Source organism: Polyergus mexicanus, unplaced genomic scaffold, assembly GCF_030449975.1.
Source record: "Polyergus mexicanus isolate NDT 795.1 unplaced genomic scaffold, iyPolMexi1.0 SCAF_14, whole genome shotgun sequence".
Classification (NCBI taxonomy): Eukaryota; Metazoa; Arthropoda; class Insecta; order Hymenoptera; family Formicidae; genus Polyergus; species Polyergus mexicanus.
Window position 1 is genome coordinate 492,388 of NW_027223334.1, and position 18,806 is coordinate 511,193.

Sequence of the window (18,806 nt, forward strand, 5' to 3'; positions counted from 1 at the left end):
AACTTTAAAGAAATCTTTTCTTCAATATCATACAGTACATCGATACTTTATTATGGCACGTTATTTTACTTTTTAATAACATAAAAAATTTCCATTCAATATAAATTTAAAAAAAAAAAAAAAAATTGTCGCGATTTAAGAAAAATTGAGATTCTTATTAATAAATTAAAATTATGTCGGGACATAATATAAATTCGGAATTAAAATTATGTCGCGACATAAAATTAATTCTGAATTTTTATTACACGTGCCGATATAATTTTAATTTATTAATAAGAATTTCAATTTTTCTTAAGTCTTAATTTTTTTTTTAAACTTTTATATTGAATAGAATAATTTTTTTATGTTATTAAAAAGTAAAACGGTGTGTCATACTTTATAGAGTGACAAAGTTTCAAGGAATTAGTTTAGAATATAAAGTTTCAGCTTAAGTGAAAAAACTTTCATTTCATTTCTTCTACAATATATATTTTTTCAAGGCGTCAAGTGAGTTTCTATTTATCAAAGAAACAAATATATAATTAAAGATAATCCTTCTAACAGCTTTGCAAACAGTTTGTCATTATTTTTTTAATGCATTTGTATATCTGCGTCCGATACCTTGTGTGACTACCCGACATGACAGGTCGACCAACACTTGACACCTGACATACCGGCGTATTAACCGGCCATCGCAAAGCTCGTTCGCGTGTGAATTCGACCCTAGAATTTTCTTTAGCAGTTTTTAGATTTAATTAAAAATTTAAATTTGCTAAATTTTCTAGTTTTGGATTTTTGGTAATCCTTATGCATACATATATTTATATATGTATATTAAAAATCGAAAAGTTATTAAATTTCTCGTATTTCTTTTTATTTTCATAATTCAGTAATTTGTGAATTAATTCTCGAAAATCGGAGTTACTTGAATTGGGAAAACGATTTCTAGAAAAAATCTAAAGTAGATTTTTTTCTAAATAAATTTCTCGAAGAAGAGATATAGGTGATACACCATCATTCTCCTTGCATAATGATACGTCGGATATTTACGATTCTTTATTTTTTATTAAAAACTTTGCGATTAAAATAAGCCTGACATTGCGGATGCAGCCGTTGAATCTTTTATTTATGCGACAGTGAACTTTGTACGTTTCTCAGATAATCCGTCTGTAAAATAATAATGATTTTTCAGAGGAATTATCTGAGAAGAATACAAGCGGAACAATCAGATACCCATAATCTGTTATTACGCGAGTTATACGACGCAATTATAATTTCTCGTGCCTTTATTTAATCGGCGGCAGGAGTCGCGGGATCGGGTGTAAATTCGGGCGAGAGAGATCTCTCTTGATTTTCAGCGGGTGTCCGGCAATTAAGGACGCGCGCCAGGTCGAGCTGACGCGACACGAACAATAGATGAGCCCGGGCTACGTAGCCTTAATTAAATGGTAAAGGCGGCCGATTAGTTGGCAAACTCGCGATAGTGAGAATTTATTATACCCAATGTACCCCGCGGGATCTACGCCCTCCACCTTCTCCCGTAAAGATCCCCCTCCCATCGTCCCCGCCGCGACCAAGACTATAGGAAACCCGGGAGTTGGTTTGTCGCGCATAAATCCCGCCGCTCTCCAGATGGGATACACGCCGTTGCACGACGATCAGATAGACGCTGTAATGTAATTATACGCCTCGGAAAGGAGGCATGCCGGCCGATACTCATTTTCACGGGATTACACCGTCGTAGTCGACCGGATCGTTGCCCCCCAACAAAGCGTAATTTTCTATTATTCCGCGTATAGAAAGGACGCGCGTACCCTTGGATTTTGCGAGAAACGCGATGGTATCGAAAATAAATCACATGATGTATGTGTGTGTGTAAAAAAAAAAAAAATAATTTTTTTTACGAAAAAAAAATGGAAGGAGAATGCGACGACTATCGATAGAGAGAGAGAGAGAGAGAGAAAAAAAATTACTATAATTATGAATTTAATTCGAAACATTATTGTTGCGTCGGATGTCGAGAAAAAGGATGTTGCCGGCCGGTGCATCGGCCGAGGGAAGAACCAAGATCAATTCGCGCGCACTTTGCGCAGACAGCTGATTACCCGCATCCTGATTATCGAACCTAACCGGGGAACACACGAGCCTGCACGACTGCAAACAGACATCCGTCCATGTTAGCGTCGTATTTGTCAAAATCTGACCTCGCGAATAAACCGCAGAAAGCTTCAACCGCGTGTTCTAATTTAAATTCAAGATATCCGATCGCTGCTCCATCCAACTCTACGATTATACGCGGATAATAAAAGGGTGAAAGGGGAAGGGGAATAGAAGAGTGATATATTGGCATATTTCGACGTATATATCCCTGTGCACCTCGATGAATATGGCTGTTCTACTCCGGCATGCCTGGCGTTCTCCGCGTTACTCTGGTTTACTCCAACATTCTCTTTCTCTCTCTCTCTCTCTCTCTCTCTACGACGTAATCAATATATCGTGTTGCTGAGACCTTGCCGCGTCGTCGGCAGAGTAGGTTTAGGCATGGCTTTTCAGGCGTAGCCAGACAGACGCGGTAATTCAGGCTAGATATGTATCGCGCGGCCATATACACGTGCGAGCCCACCGCGGATATCTCCGTGCTAATTAATATCTCGGACAGTATCTCTCGCATCGCGAGAGATGCTGCTGCTGCTGCTGCTGTTTAACGTCGTCGGCTGTTTAACGCGAGGTCGAACGCAATCGATTCGCTCGCCAGTGTTTTTAATAGATGCTCGAGGCTGATCTGTCGTAAATAAAAACATACCTTACGCGGGAACGATTGATATCCACCTGTTACCTGCATAATTTTTTGGGTCAATTTGAATCAGACGATTCAATGATAATTGAGAAAAATTATTTCGAGATAGAAGTTATCGAGTTATCTCTCTGTAAAAGATGGTTTAAATTAAAATTCTATTCAATAATTCTATTAAAGTGAAATTTTCCTTTAAAGCTTAGTTTGCCATTTCCTTAATCATTGATTTTTGACATTTCTATCGAGGAAGGGATAATTTTACGTTAATCAAAATTTCTCTAATAAAAAAGAAATTTAATTTATTTCCTTGTGTATAGAAGAATACACGCGTACCAGAGCGCATTGTTTATATATTCGGGAAATTATTGAGTTTACTCCATCTCGTGGAAATTCGGATTATCGGATTTTATATGCGATTAAGCTCGTTAAGCTTAATTAAATAAAGCAAAATAGACGAAGGAGCAATGAAAGAAATATATAATAAAAATTAGAATATATCTTTATTCAGTAAAAAAAAATTAATTCATCTACTAATATAATTCCTTTAATCTATATCATTCATTAGTGCATTTGCCATCATCATCTCGTTAATTTTAATTAAATATCCCGAGAAATTCCTACAGAGGAGAAGCTTTTACTCTTCATGCCGAAATTCATGAGAGACTTCTTTATAGAAATCAAAGTGGTTGCGAGAGGATTTTTATGCGAGATTCTTGATTTCATATTTAAACGTCCGTCTCTCTTTTTTTTTTTTTTTAATAGCCACTAATCATCCTTTTAGAAAAATTGTCGCTCGAAATCACCGTTTTCAACTCCTCATTCGTTTGCTTCCCCTGGACGTTATCGCCGATTGCGGCTGGATGCGATCGCGGCGAGATAATTTGCAATTGATCAGTTCACAAATGACGCCCCCGTTTTGATATCTCACTCGTGGCGGCATCGGGCATCTTAATTATACGGCCGATTTGCGGCGTGGACACGCGAGAAGGCGTCTCTGTTTTCCCGTCGCAAATAAATTGTCCACGTAATTGCTCCGCAGCTTTTCCTTTTTTTTTTTTTTTTTTGGGGGGGGGAAGTCGAGCTTCATCGAAAATCTATAGTTCACTCTTCGACCAAAAATCCATCTTTTTTCTTGCAGCGAGTTTATATCTCTCGAGATCAATTTGGGACGATTGACGATGGAGTCGGGCCATTATCTTATGTCGAGTATCGTCTAAAAGCGAGATATTGCAAAAGCTATGAGTGACGTGTAATCAAATGCTTGTGAAATGAAAAATTCACGAGGTAAGATTTTTGTTTTTATATATATATAAATTTAGAATTTCACGCATTTCTCATAAATTAACGATGTAACTATATTCGTAAAAGTAATGAGATCGAGGTCGCCGCGTAAATGGTGCGCGTTGTAATAAATTTCCAATAATTGGATTAATAATTGCCATAAAATTATTATATACGTTACAATGACGTGGGCATTTATTTAATTATCGTCAGAAAACCACGAGGAGAGATACAATCATTACTTTTATTATCGGCAAATTAATGGATAATTCGGATTTTATTGGATTATAACAATGTGTACGATTCCATCTATGGAGAACTTTTCTCCGATTTTCGGACAGATTACACACAGTAGGGCTTATCGTTCTCCTTTTACCTTCTCCTTCCCCTCTCTCCCTTCCCCTCCCCCCTCTCTCATCCTCTCTCTCTTCCCCGTCCTGGTGTTCGCATCCGGAGGCGCTCCATTATCAGTTTTTCGTGCGTTAAACTCGGTACCTTAATTACCTTCCCTTATATCCGCGGCTCATTACGTTTCCCGGTATAATATACCAGGTATATAAATATGAAACCGGAATTTGCCCATAGATTGCCCTAGCTGTCAATGTAGTTACCGTCAAACCGCGTCATTGGCGCCATTTTCTTGTTTCGACATCTGATAAAGATTTTCAACTCACAACAATACAAGTTTCATACAACAGCATAGTTTTTAATAGCGTTGAACATGTCGAATTTTGTGCCTGGAAACTACGATTTGCGGACAGCATGGATTTTCTGTTACCATTTGAAGAAAACCGCTGCAGAATCGCATCGAATGCTTGTCGAAGCTTACGGTGAGCATGCTCTTGGTAAATCACAGTGCTTTGAGTGGTTTAAAAAATTCAAAAGTGGCGATTTTGACGTGAGAAACGAAGAACGTGGAAGATCATCGAAAAAGTTTGAAGACAGCGAATAGCAAACATTGTTGGATGAGGATGACGCTACCGACAACAAACGATCGATTTGAATCAAGCTTTGCGTGAAAAACGACCAGAATATCAAAAAAAAAAAAGGCAACACAAAGTGATTTTGCTTCATGATAATGCACCATCGTTCGAATAAAATATTTTTTATCATTTTCATACAATAAACGTGTATTTTCTATACAAAAATTCCGATTTCATATTTATATATCTGGTAAACGCGATTCGTAATCCCGTTTGCCGTATAGACTTGGCGCGGTATCGGGCAAATTATAGTTGGCATGGCGCACGTTAGTAAAGCGACCACGTTGTTGGATACTATCGCCCTTCTCCCGTCCGGCTACAATCGGAATGGATCGTAAATAAGACTGGTTTAAGTTATATGACCAGTTAACGTCTCGCGCTACCTCCTTTTGTAAGTTTACTTCACAACGCTTGATTAACGTATAGGAACCCGCGTACACGCCACGGTCGGCAGGCTGCCCTCTCGAAGAGGGCCATCTTTCTCGTCGGGGGATAAGATTCGCGGTTGATCGCGAAAGCCGGAAGGGGGAGGAGGGGCTGTAATTTCGTCCGAGTTCGATCGCGACGTTTATTCGCGCCGAATCGACGCGAGGTATACGCTCTTGTCGTGTCTACAATCTGGAAAATTGAGCTCGTCGACGTACGTACGCGGGATTCGGTTTCGGTAAAAGCTAGACGCGGGATAAACGGAGCAACCCCCCTCCTCTCCCCCTCTCCCTCCCCCCCGTCAAAATTCTCTCACACGGGATAACCCGAACCCTCTCGTCGTATAAATCGATACGTCAGGTGTGAATCGGCGACGCGTCGCGGCGTCGTGACGGTGGCGGCTTTTATTTTTAATACAGGGGCTGTGTTTGCACGCGTGTTCACGGAGCGGAAGCGCTAAATTCGCGCGATAAGCACGCTACGCGCGTTAACACGCCTATCGATTGCCCCGACCGAAGGGAGAAAGACGGTCGTAAGCGGTAAGATAAAAAAAAAAAAAAAAAAAAAACGGGCCGACGACAAAAGTCGGCAGAAGGATCGGAATAACGCAGAAGGGACGCAGGTCGGAGCGATAGGCGCAATAGGTCATCGCAAGAGGGATGGGAAAGGGAGGAGGCAAATAGGGGGACAAGCGGTTCAATGAAAGTCATCGTAAACGGTAGAAGAGCGAAGAGCGAAACGGGGCACAGAGGGATCGGAGAGAGAGAGAGAGAGAGAAAGGGGAGGACGGGGATAGAACGAGCGTTCCGCCATGCCGATGTCGCGGGAGAAAGATAGCGAGAAAGAGAACGCCAGAGAGCTTGCGCAAGCTTCGACCCGCCGCAGCTCCGATCGGTGAACGTTAAGCCGCCAGCCACACGTTTCGAGCTTTCGTTCCGACCAGCAGTCGACTCGCAGCCTGGCTTGCAGCCTGACTGAAGCACGGCGGTGCTTTATTTTTCGTATCCGTGCGTATCATCTCGTCTCTCTCTCTCTCTCTCTCTCTCTCTCACACACACACTCTCTTCCTTTTCTTCCGTTCGCGCGGTTCCTCTCTTCGCCTCCCTCACTTCCGTTCTTTGATCTCTCCGAGAGCTTCGATTTCACGCATTCCGCGTTATGACGCGCTAATGATCTACGCGCTGCTTCCAGCAGCAGCGACGACAATGCTCGTGCCGGACTGAGATCGACGCCTCTTAACAGTGGCTGCTTAATGGTCGGCTTTTCGGGAAATAAAGTCGCGCGAGCAGCATCCTTGGACGGGACGTTTGTCGTCGGCTCTATGTGCGCTAGTGCGCAGTCAAGAATCGCGGAGGGAACCGTGCGAGGCGACATCGCGATCGATACGTGGTCGAGGATGATGACGATGACATAGATCTGGCTCTCGCAAGGATTCCCTCGAAGGGAAGATCCTCCCTGGAAATCCTCGCTTGATCCGATGAGGGAGAAGATGGCATACTCGATGGGACCCGCGCTGAGGATATCGCTTCGATGATTTCGATCGGCAGCTCGAGGATCTAGCTGTCTCGAAGAGAGATCGGTAGCCAGGGAGCATGTTGTGGTAAAGGTGCGTGGTGGAAAGTGCATGCGTTCCATTAAACGAGTGCGAGATTATCCTCTTTATTTTTTATCTATTCCAATATCGAGAAAATGATTTTCGTTGTCCCATGTAAACGATCCTTTACCATCATTTTAACTAAGATTATTCTTAAGAAGAAATTTTATTACTTTATTATTTAAACTTTGAAACTTCTCGAGTTACATGGATATATCGCGTCAGGTATATATATATATATATAACTAATATATAATTATATAATTAATTTTAGAAAAGAAGAAAATCTTACGTAAGAAAAAGCAAAAAGCATCCGAATTCTTATCGAATTTATACCGTTGCTCGCGATCGCGATTAAATCGTCCGAAAATCGCGCGTATCGGAACGTTTTTTTTTTTTTTTATTTCTTTTTCGGTCCCGGGACGGTAATGCGAAATAATCACGGTCGTCGGGGGCGAAATATGGGAAAAATTGGAAAAACATCGCTCGACGATTCCGCAAAATCGTGCCGTCGTTGCTCGTTTAACTGCCGCGAAACGCGCGTCCGCAATACACGCGCCGTCTAAATTGCTGATGCGCTAATCGAGCGCAGTTTATTTGACATTTTTGGCACGCTCGTCTACCCTTATTTGATTCGCGTACGCCGGCGGAATCTGAAAATTCACGAACGCATCGATCCGACAGCGGGACGACCCGACACAGACACGAGTTCATCGATAATAAAAGCTTTCGCGACCTTGGCCCTTCGAAAGCCGATACTATTCGTAATCCTGAGATACGATTTATCAATATTTTGGATCTTTGCGTTGAGAATGCGATCTCTGAATTGTCAAAGATGTTATATACGCGCATGCATATGTATCGGAAAAAAAAATATTGAATTCTCGAGAGACGAGACAATGAATAGGACGCAAGAATGCGAAAGGAGATGAGCGAGAGAGAAGATTGGTGGCGGTTGGAAGAGAGGAGGAGGAGGAGGAGGAAAGTGTTGGTGAATGAAAAGGGAGAGCATAGCGGGAAAGGGAGAGAAAATTCCGGAGGTAAAGTACTCTGTTGTCGATAGCGGAGTCAACGCGGATTTAATCAATTATCACCCCGCTCTCTCGGCACGAACGTACGAACGAGGCCCTTCCGGCATACGCTCGACCCATCTAGCAAACCAATGCGGTGTCCCTTATCGTCCTTTGGAGAAATGATAACGCGTTGCGCCTGTATTTCATCAAAGCGCGACTCATGTTCGAAATATGAGAAATTTTTTCGGCTTCAAAATTATTTGGAATATAATTCCCTTCTTAGATCAGCCAGAAATTTTTATGGAAATGATCGAACAATGTTTAAAATAGGAATCAAGCATCTTTTCTTGATTTATTTTAACGATAATATATACGATAGTTTTTTTTTCTTCTTTTAAAAAGTTTCTGCGAATATTTAATTGCATTTTTTTTCCAACGCGACACGAAATGACATAGAAATAATTAAGCAACGATATATATTTTATTATATATGAGAAGGAATTTTTCTGTACTTTTCGTATGTGCATGCGTAGGTAGTTCTCGACGGGGGAAGCAAATGGAGATAAGAGGAGAAGAAGCGGAGGTATTTTGACAGCCTCGGCACTTGTCCCGGGAATGCTTCGAATGCCTGTGCCGGTACTCCTCGGTAGCTGGGGCTGGGGATTTTTCGCCATATTCCTCCTGCTTCTGGCCACCCCCAGTCCCGCTGCCATTGGCAGAGGTAAGTCTAATCCGGTGGCTTGCGAGACCGCCAAGTATGTAGGTATAATACCGACGAGTTCAAATTTCCAGGCCAGCGGGAAATATCGATCCTTTATATTTATTCCTGGCAAACGCAATCCGACAACGCGATCATTTCCAGTTGCCTTAATAATTTAATTTTATCCGCCGAGAGTAATTACCTTTTTCTTCAACCATTTTATGTGCAAAACATTCTACCTACAGATAAGAGTGAAAAAAGAAGCGATAAAAAAAATTTTCTCTATTCTTGTATATGTATTAGGTGTACAACTTTGCTTCCGCCGATTTTTTTCCCAAATTCGAGGCTTTATTGTAAAAAACTGGTTATACATTTATGATTCAAAGTATTGTCCATCGCTAGCCACTACTTTCTCCCTCTTTTTGACTTTGACTCGAGTCTTCATTAAGTAATGCCTCGAATTCTGCATCTTCGCAAACCTTCTCTCTTCCACCGCTATGCCGCGCTTCGACGTGAAAATCATCGTTCTTGAAGCGTTGAAACCACTCACGACACGTTCTTTCGCTAATAGCGGCTTCGCCATAAGTATTTGAGAGCATTCGATGAGCCTCAGCCGCAGATTTCTTCATATTGAAGCAGAAAATTAAAACCTCCCGCAAATGACGAGAATTTGGCTCGTAAACTGACATTTTCAATCGAGAATAACTTTATGACGCAGACACAAATCGACTAACGTTTCTATGGGGTTATGTTGACAGATGCCCAAGTTTATAGCGTGACGTCTATGATCTATTTATTTCGACCACTACTTACCGCTAAAGCCATCTATAGGAAAACGGCGGAAGCAAAGTTGTACACCTAATATGTATTGTCGCAATTTTCTCCATCGACACGCTTTATCTTTTCGTATATACACCGTACGATACAAGCGTACGGTAATATAGTTGTCGAGGATAATCATCGGCAATTATTTCGCTCTCAATCTCTAATTTCCATCTAGCGGCTTAAAATCAGTTTCATTTAGAGCGAGTCGTATCAATCCCTATCTCGAAAGACTTTGGATTCGATCACTCGAATCCGACGATGCGCGATTTAATGAACACTCATCTCTCATCTCGGCAGTTACTTATCCCCGAGTTACTAGCAATTATCGCAAGCCCGTTCGCGCGGTCAATAGATCGAATTGTCGGCGTGACAATCGCCGGTCTCGAATCTCAATCGTTGCATTAGAGGAGAATTTACTTGCCATGCATATTGACGATGGTCGCGCGAACGAAGGGTTGATACTTTGTGGAAGGGTGATTTACGAACGGGAGGGGTATAGAGCCCGGCTATACCCGTAACACGAGACTACCTCTTTATAAGAGGTATCTAGCGAACGGGTCGAATATCGATTACATGGACGAAACTTGTGTCGCGCGTTGTCGTTCCCCGCGTCCTCTTTATCGTCCCATCCAAGTTGTTCCCCTGTGTCCCGTTCGATTCGGGTCAACGAAAAATATATCACGGTTCTAACACAGCGAATATAGGGTATCTTACGTTTTCGCGACGTTGGACTTAATAGAAAGAAAACTCTTCGACCGACTCTAATTTCTTTTTTTCTTCGTAAAAATATCGTGAGAGATTATTTTATCTATCACTGTTTCTTTTTTTTCTTTTTTTTTTTTTTAAATTTTCCACTATAAGAGAAAATCTCTGCCCATTTGAAATTAATTAAAGAATATATCTTTTTTCCCCGGAAACTCAATTTTAACGTGTGCGAAAATATTCTTTATGTAAATAATTATTGAATGATATTTCTCATTATAATGAATTAAAATAGAATTGATAAAAAGATTCTCGCTTACAATTAGATCAATTAACATTGAGATTAAGATAGACTTTAATGGGCGCGAGATATGAAAGAGAGGGCACACGCGTAGCCCTTCTTTCTCGCTCTAACCGCTTGCATTACAGTGGACCGAGACCACTGCAATAAAACGGTGGACATTTACGAGGATGTGTCGAGTCCGGCGGTGACCCCAGCCAATTGGGGTAAGCCCCTATCGTGCTGGTATCGCTTCCGTGCCTTTCGCGGGACGCCCCGAGACTGGATTCTGCGAGTACGTTTCAAGAAGTTTAAGGTCGGGGTGCTGGAGAACGCCACCACGTGCAGCGGCGGTTATCTGCAGGTGAGCGGATCCCTCACCTGGTTGTCTAATACCCGTATTCATAGTCCGTCCTTGAGGAATAAGGATTCCTTGTTCCTCGTTCCACGTTTCATAAACTTTCCTTGACCGAACAAGGAATCTTATTGGCTCCCTTATCTCAAGGAAGGTCACGAGCTTCCTTGAGGAGTGATGCGACCTTTTTAGCAGACGATACGCAGAATATAACCAAATATAACCTCCAAAAGTTAGTTTCGTTACATTTGTGGTTTTGTGGTTATTTGTTGTCGCGCTCTCAAACTGAAAGTGTATAAAGGAAAAAGGGATAATGGACAATGAATTTTTAAATGATTCTGACGATGGATTTGAAGACGAAAATCCAGAGAATCGGATTCTGTGGCGGATTCCGAAAAGATACATTCGCGATTGGGAAAATCCCGTGGAATTTTTTGAAGATACGAAAAAGTTTTCATATGTATTATATGAAATTAGTTGCAGGCAGCATAAAACGGTGCTGCCTCCAGTCGGTCACTAAAAATCCCTAAAATATTCCTTCCTTCTGAAAGGGAGACTCGAGGTCCATCTATGAAACAAGGTGGCCTTGCAGATTCAAGGAATCCTTCATGGAGGCTTCCTCCGTCCTTAAAATAAGGAAGGACTATGAATACGGGTATAAGGAGGGTGAAAGACAGATCCTAAGATCCTAATTTCAGGATGACACGGCCGAATGGCGAAGCCGAACCCGTCTTTCTCTCTCTCTCTCTCTCTCTCCCTCCCTCTCTCGATCCGCCTTTCTATTAATCGAATAGGGAGAATCCAGCCAATTAAGCAATTAGCCGGACGTTGGAATTTAATTTCGGTTGCGACAATAGCGTTCCCCGATTATTCTTTTGATTCGAATTGGATAGGACGCAGCCGGGAAGACACGGGGAGATGCTGATGATGCTCGTGTCTCTTTGCGTCGCGTCGCGAATCAATGCGTGCGAATACAGCGGGATCCGCGTACAATACGACGGGAAACGGATATGAAATCCACGAGTTACGCAATCGCGATCGCGATAGATGATAGATCGAATGGGCGAAATTGATTACGCTTGCTCGACGCGTCATCAAATCCGTTTTATCACTGACCGAAGATTATATATAAATTAAACACGCGCACGCGCCCACGTATGGGAAACGAAATACAATGCAAAAAGATAAAATTCATCGATCAATATTATAGACTCATCAATATCTTTCATCTTTTCTTAATTTGACATTCAATTACTTTGAAATAAAAAAATAATTCTCTCGGGTATAAAATCTCATCGCGTCGTCTCATAAGGTTCTTTTATTTTGAAAATAAATGATAAACCGAAGGCATTTTACATATATCGACGAGATTTACGGGTTTGTTGCATTGTAGTCTTATAAGAGGATATATGGCAACACGGATCTCGGATTTGTGTTAAGATCGCTGCGAATTATCGGCGACGGATATCCTCCTAGATTTAGTTTCCGCGTTCTTCGGGGACAGGTGCAGAGCCGTATCAACATCGCGAATTAGAACATTCCCGTATAGAGGGACGAACGTGATAAGTGATTCCCTCCCCTTTCCCCGTTGCCCACTACCTGCCTCTTTCGAGCGCGCGCGGGCGCACTCGTCCTGCCGCCACCTCTCTCGGTTACTTCGGTATCAGGTATTGATCTTTGTGACGCTGTAAACCTCTCTCTTCTTCCCTCCTTTCTCTCTTTCTACCTCTCTATTCTCCTCCGTATTTTCCCTCCGTTTCTTTCGCGACTTTCAAATTTGCATCGATAAAAAAGATGAAAAGTCAATAGTAAGATACCGTTTCTCTTTGCGCAAGCTTCGTAAGCTTCGAGACGCGAGAGCGAAGCGTGCGTCTTTACAGACTGATCATTTTTTTTTAATTTACGGATCAATTTTATACAAATTTCTATTCCGTCTCTGCATAAGTCTCTCACACAAATTTCAATCAATTACTTTCAATTTATTCGATTTTCATAGGATCCCTATTTCCTTCAGATTTGAATAAATCTACTGTAATTGATAAAATCATTTTTCGATCGGTCACAAAGAATCATTTTACACAAGTCCTTTAGAGGTTTGATACATCGTGAAATACATAAAAAAAAATAAAAAAAAAAAAAAAAAAGATTTCATTTGCAAAATAATTTTTCACCGATTGCATAATTTTTCGCGAGACGTTAAAGATTATTGTCTAAAATTATTTTACTCGCGACCAGGATTCCAGTCTTAAAAATTCTAGACCTAAAGATGGGACCTTGGTAAACTGGGTTATCGAGTCCTGGATTGTCGACGCGACGATCCTTACGATCGATTGTCTCGAATGTTGTATACCTAGCGGGCATTTTTCGCCGCGCCGTGTTTCAGATCATAGACGGCAATACAAAGACCGAGGTGAGCAATCGCAAGGATCCGGGCGTTTACTGCGGAGAGTCCGAACAACCGCAGACCTTCATTAGCGAGACCAGCTTTGTACGGGTGATCTTTCACGCTGATAATTTCACCGATCAGACGTACTTTAGCTTCGACTCGCGCGCCGAACAGCAATTCGAGGTGTATCTCAGATACGGTCAGCATCCGGAGCTCTATCCGAATCGTCGCGGCGAGATCGTGCCCGGCAGCTACTGCCAGCGCGTGTTCAAGGATTGCCGACTGCAGACGTGTTACGTGCAGAGCCCGGCTTACCCAGGCATCTATCCGCGGGCGTTGCACTGCAAATATCGTCTAAACACCCGGCTGCCCTTTATCAAACTCTATATCGAGAATGAGGAGTTCAACATCGATGGTCAGCGATGCGAGAATATCATGACGTGCCCGATGCGACCGATTAGTTCGGGCTCGGAGCATTGCCCGTACGATTATATACGCGTGTATGACGGTAAAAACGAGAGTAGTCCGGTGATCGGCACGTTTTGTGGCATGGGCAAGTTTCCATATAGCATCATTGGCACCAGCGAGGATCTCTACGTGGAGTTTGTGTCGTCGCCGGCCGGACCGCTGTTAAACACCGGCTTTCACTTCAACGTGGGCAACTGGCCAGGTCACGTGGAGACCGCCGGTGTAAAGAACGGCAGCTGCGACTGGCTGCTGAACAGCGAGTCCCTCGTCAGCGGTAACGAGGGTATTTTCCTGTCGGTCGCGCATTGGTACCCACCGCATACAAGCTGCACTTACTTGCTACGCGGCCGATCCGGCGAGATCGCCCGTCTCTATTTTCCCAGCTTCCGGGTGAATCGTATCGAGTCGCCAATCCAACCGTACGACGGCGACTGCGGCGAGAGTTTGACACTCTACGACGCTGACTGGCCAGACGATGCGCGCATCATCAAGACCTTCTGCGACACGTTCAGCAAACCGATGGAGAAGCACGATTTCGTGTCGACGTCGAACGCGCTCTTCGTACGATTCGAGAGTAAGACCGGAAGCTACTCCGGTAGCTCGCTCTACTACTGGGCCCATTACGACTTCTTCAACGCTACGAGATTCGGCGAACCCGTAGTCGGAACCGAGTGCGACGAGATCTTCGCCTCGTGGAAGTTGCGATCGGGTCGGTTGCGATCACCTCTCAATACTCTAGTTTACAAGAGACCCGGCGATCCGCCCGTCGATCTATCCTGCACCTACAGCTTCGTCACCGACAAGCGGTTGTACGCGCGAGTAATCCTCGTGATCGAATCGATCAACTTCAAGGAACATCCGTACGCCCAGTGCGGTCATTGCTGGGACAGCCGGGCGGATCGGGTGATCATTCGGGAGCCGAATCCAGATGGTATCAAGGGCCACTGCCTTTGTCGTTCCAACAACAACGGCATTCCGGCGCCCACGACCTCGCCGGCCGCGTCCCGGCCGCCCGTTCTTCGAGTGGTCTCCCGGGGCGAGAGACTGGACTTGAAGCTCCTCGTTGACGGCGCTCACGCGGCCTCGAGCTACTTCAAGTATCCCGCGCCGCTCTTCGAGGCGAGGTACGAGTTCGCCCACAGTCCTCTATGCGGACCGGCCCTCTTGCCGGCCACCACCGATGGCGAAATCGAGTTTCCGCATTACGAGGCTCTGGGATACGTTACGCCACCCCGATCGATCAAGTGCATCTGGGAGTTACGGGTGAACCGCGAGCGCGATCTCTTTCTGCACTTCGACAAGATCAAATTCGCGTCGCGCTCCTGCGAGGACGGCAAGCTCGAGATATTCCTACCGGGCAACGTCGAGCCGTATCTCGGCATCTGCGGCGAGAACGTCAGCAATGTCAGAGAAATGATCATATCGGCGGCGCAAATCGCACCGTCGCCAATCGATCATCCGGCTCCGGGTGGTGCCGCGGCCGCTGCCGACAACGGCGAGGAATCTCCCGCTGTCATCGTGCAATTCACCGGATCCATGGCGCCGGCCAGGGCGGCCTTCAAGATCGCCTGGACCGAGCTCTATCATCTGCCCAGGGACGGCTCCGGGGCCCTCAATACCGGAAAAATCCTCGAGGATTGCGGCTTCCAGTGTCCCGGCGACGCCGGATGCATCCCGACGAGATTACTGTGTAACGGCGTCATCAATTGTCCCAATCGTGGATTGCCTATACCGGGTATCCTCAACGGCACGCTCTACGAGCCGGATGACGAATCGATGGAGACGTGCGGCGGGCCCGTTACCGGTACCGGTGGCGGCTTCGCCGGACCAGCCGGCTGGGCCGGCGCTGGCCTGGGCGCCGGTCTGGCCATTCTCATGGGTCTGGCGTGTATCATCGCCGTGTGCAGACTCTGCAGACAAGAATCGCGATCCAGGGACATACACGTACCCTACTAAGATTCTATAGACGCGATCGATCCTTTCGCGAGTATTCGTGCACGATCTACGGAAGAACATAAAAGTCGAAATTCGTAGTCGTTCCTCGCGAGGAATCAACGTCACTTTTTTTTATACGCGTATACGCATATATGTTTATATACGCGTAGATGTATAAATAAAAGAGAGAGCTTTATTCTCTCCTCGAGAAACGACTATAAATAAGAACGGTAAGAGGCATCTGTGTGACGTCGTAATCCTTTAGACGTCGCTTGGATGCCTTTGAGCAGATTGCATTAACGTCGACTCTTTCGATATTAAATTCAATCGAATACATTTTTTCCTCCTTATATTGTAGGTAGAACTGTAATCTCTAGAGAAGAATAACAAATCTATAAGACAAGCTTGATCAAGTTCCGTTGATGCAATCGTGTCTCGGGCTTTTATATTTTTCGGCAAATGAATTCAAAAGTGTTCTCTCTCTCTCTCTCGAGGTAATTCGCTGAGGCAAGAGAGAGGATGCGTTTTTCAAATTCAGCGACAAATCCGACACACACACACACACACACACATTACGCTTACAAATAATCTCTCCAATGTGATGCTTTCGGATTTAACAAACATCCAGTTTGCTCATTAATCGCGAAACATTGAATCTTATCGCTCTGTTGCGATAAATGTCCGCGTATTACTGTCAACGTGACGTTCCCCGATCGCTCACCCCCGCGTTCCTCACATCATCAATCTTCTATTTACACACGTTTCGCGGTTCTTGATGATCCATACAATATCCTCCCTTGCAGACGCGACCAAGTTCTAACCGAAAGCCGTATCTCTGCCACTGCCGCATTGTATTCATCTTGTATTACCATCGCGTCTTCTTTACACACACACACACTGCCATAAGCGTAGAACTTGATACGTAATCCTCGTCTCAATCGTTCCCATAGAATCGTTCGCGGGCGAGAAATCTTAGATTCGTGACAATCGAATTATCTCTCATTATTGCTGATGTATTGATTATCGCGATGGCGATATCTTTTCATTTCTAGCGATATAGCGAGAGATATCTGGGATACAGACGGTACGAATGTTAATGAGTAGTATTTGTATTTCGGTTACATAATTGAAAATAATGAGTTTTTTTAATTAGAGGGAATAAATTATAGATTAAGTTAGATTGAGTATTAAACGATATTACAATTATTTTTCAATTAATTAATCATTATATATAATACAATACATTGATTTTTTTTTATAATATAAAAAAAATTAATTACAGACACACTCATATCATATCTCTTTGTAATTTCATTTATTGTAAAGGCGACGTGGGCTTTTATCTTCTTTCGTCGCTGGCGCAGAAGCGAATCAGCGAAACGATTCTCGTAGATTTCGATTTCGAGATGTAGTTCTTACAATTAGCGGTTGCTCAAAGTTGTCCTGCTTCGTAAACTCCCTCTCTCTCTCTCTCTCTCTCTCTCTCTCTTTCGAGAGTCGCGCGCGCGAGTAAGATAGTATTAAATTGACTTAAGATACAGAAGAGAAACGACGGGGGAATCGATAAAATTCATCAGATATTGTGACTATTGACGGGTCGTGACACGCCTTGTCGATTTAACATCTTGACGACTGTATATATATATATATATATATATAATCAGTATAATATAATACGACCGTTGTGAGATATAATAATAATAATAGTAATAATAATAATAATAATAATAATAATAATAATAATAATAATAATGATGATAATCACATACCTTATAGTCTCTTTAAAGAAGGAAGAAGAACGAAAAGAAGTGAGAAAAATTACTATTTCTTTTCGCCGACTCGCAAGATGTCTGGACTCTACGACACCGAATGAGCGTGCCTACTAAATATGCAGCTATTATGATGCATGTGATCGTCGACAGTGCAAACAGTTTGTATATAATAAGGCGAAGCGAAGAGAAGAAAGGGGAGGGAGAGGAGGTTGATAAAACCGATCGCTTTTTATGAATAAACTGGTACACGCTAAGAGATTAAAAGAAATATAAATAAATATAAAAGTAAACGAAGAGAGAGAGAGAGAGAGAGAGAGAGAGAGAGAGAGAGAGAGAGAGAGAGCGTTGGAGAGCGAGACACGTATCGCCGATTATTACAGCGATAAAGGGTAATTCCGTTAATCTGAGATATTCGTTGGTTGGCACTTCTCCCGGAAGGTGTCGTTATGATTAAAACAAGAAACAAATCTGGCTGGCCGCTTTATAGGGGCTGCCGCGCTCCAGAGAATCGTGTTTGTTTGTATATAGGGAAACATTTATGTAGGTTTAGCGACAATCTCAATAGTGGATATACATACACGTACACACACGCATACAGATTCATATACAGACGCGCCCACGACCGAGCGACACGTGCATCGCGCCCGTGCATTATTAATAACGCAGCTATCTTTAATCGACCGTATAACGATCATCTTACTACGACATGTAATTTGCGATAATAACACAATTATCATAATTACTATATTTTTTACTAATAAAGAGCATCCTTGGAGCCGAGGAAAGAGGTGGCTTTCTTTACGTCGGCGACCCCCCCCGCCTCCCCCTCCTCGACAGATTTCAGGATTCGAACGTGAGCGCGGAGATTCGATGCGATAAATTAAAGAAAATGAGAAGATCTCCGTTGCCCCTCCGTTCCCTTCTACCTTCCTGCCTCCCGGCCATTTATTTCGTCGACGGTGAAGATTATAAGGGAGAAAGTTACGTTCGAAGATTTACGAGTCCCCCCACTCGATGCTTAAACGCGGGCCAATTTAGGCGAACTGGGCAGTTTTCGGCATCGTTACTCGATGATTTACCCGTACAGGATAATTCATCGATCGTCGTTTTAACGTCATTCGTAATTTCGCATACCCGTAACTTCTCAATCTACGCTCTTACGAAATTTTGTCGCGAGTCGCAACGCGTAGTCGGATCTATATGGATTTTACTTTCCTTTTTTGCTTCTTCATAGAGGAAGCTTTGTTTTCGTGACAAAATTTTTTTTTTCCATTTTTCTATGCCGATGTGTTTAGAATTTTCCAAAATTAATC

At 43.4% G+C, this 18,806-nt stretch overlaps 1 protein-coding gene across 2 annotated transcripts; it reads left to right on the plus strand.

The window, feature by feature from the left end:
• Window positions 1-6,181: 6,181 nt before the first annotated feature.
• On the plus strand, window positions 6,182-18,278 carry LOC138939223 (uncharacterized). 2 transcript variants are annotated; one of them, XM_070306852.1, is made up of 5 exons: window positions 6,182-6,470; window positions 6,655-7,069; window positions 8,604-8,791; window positions 10,727-10,941; window positions 13,316-18,278. In XM_070306852.1, exons 3-5 carry the CDS (start codon window positions 8,686-8,688, stop codon window positions 15,740-15,742), a joined length of 2,748 nt encoding a protein of 915 aa, XP_070162953.1. In that variant the 5' UTR covers window positions 6,182-6,470; window positions 6,655-7,069; window positions 8,604-8,685; the 3' UTR covers window positions 15,743-18,278. The 2 variants fall into 2 exon arrangements, with proteins under 2 accessions (XP_070162953.1, XP_070162952.1); XM_070306851.1 differs by having other exon boundaries at window positions 6,658-7,069.
• The last annotated feature ends 528 nt before the right edge of the window (window positions 18,279-18,806 follow it).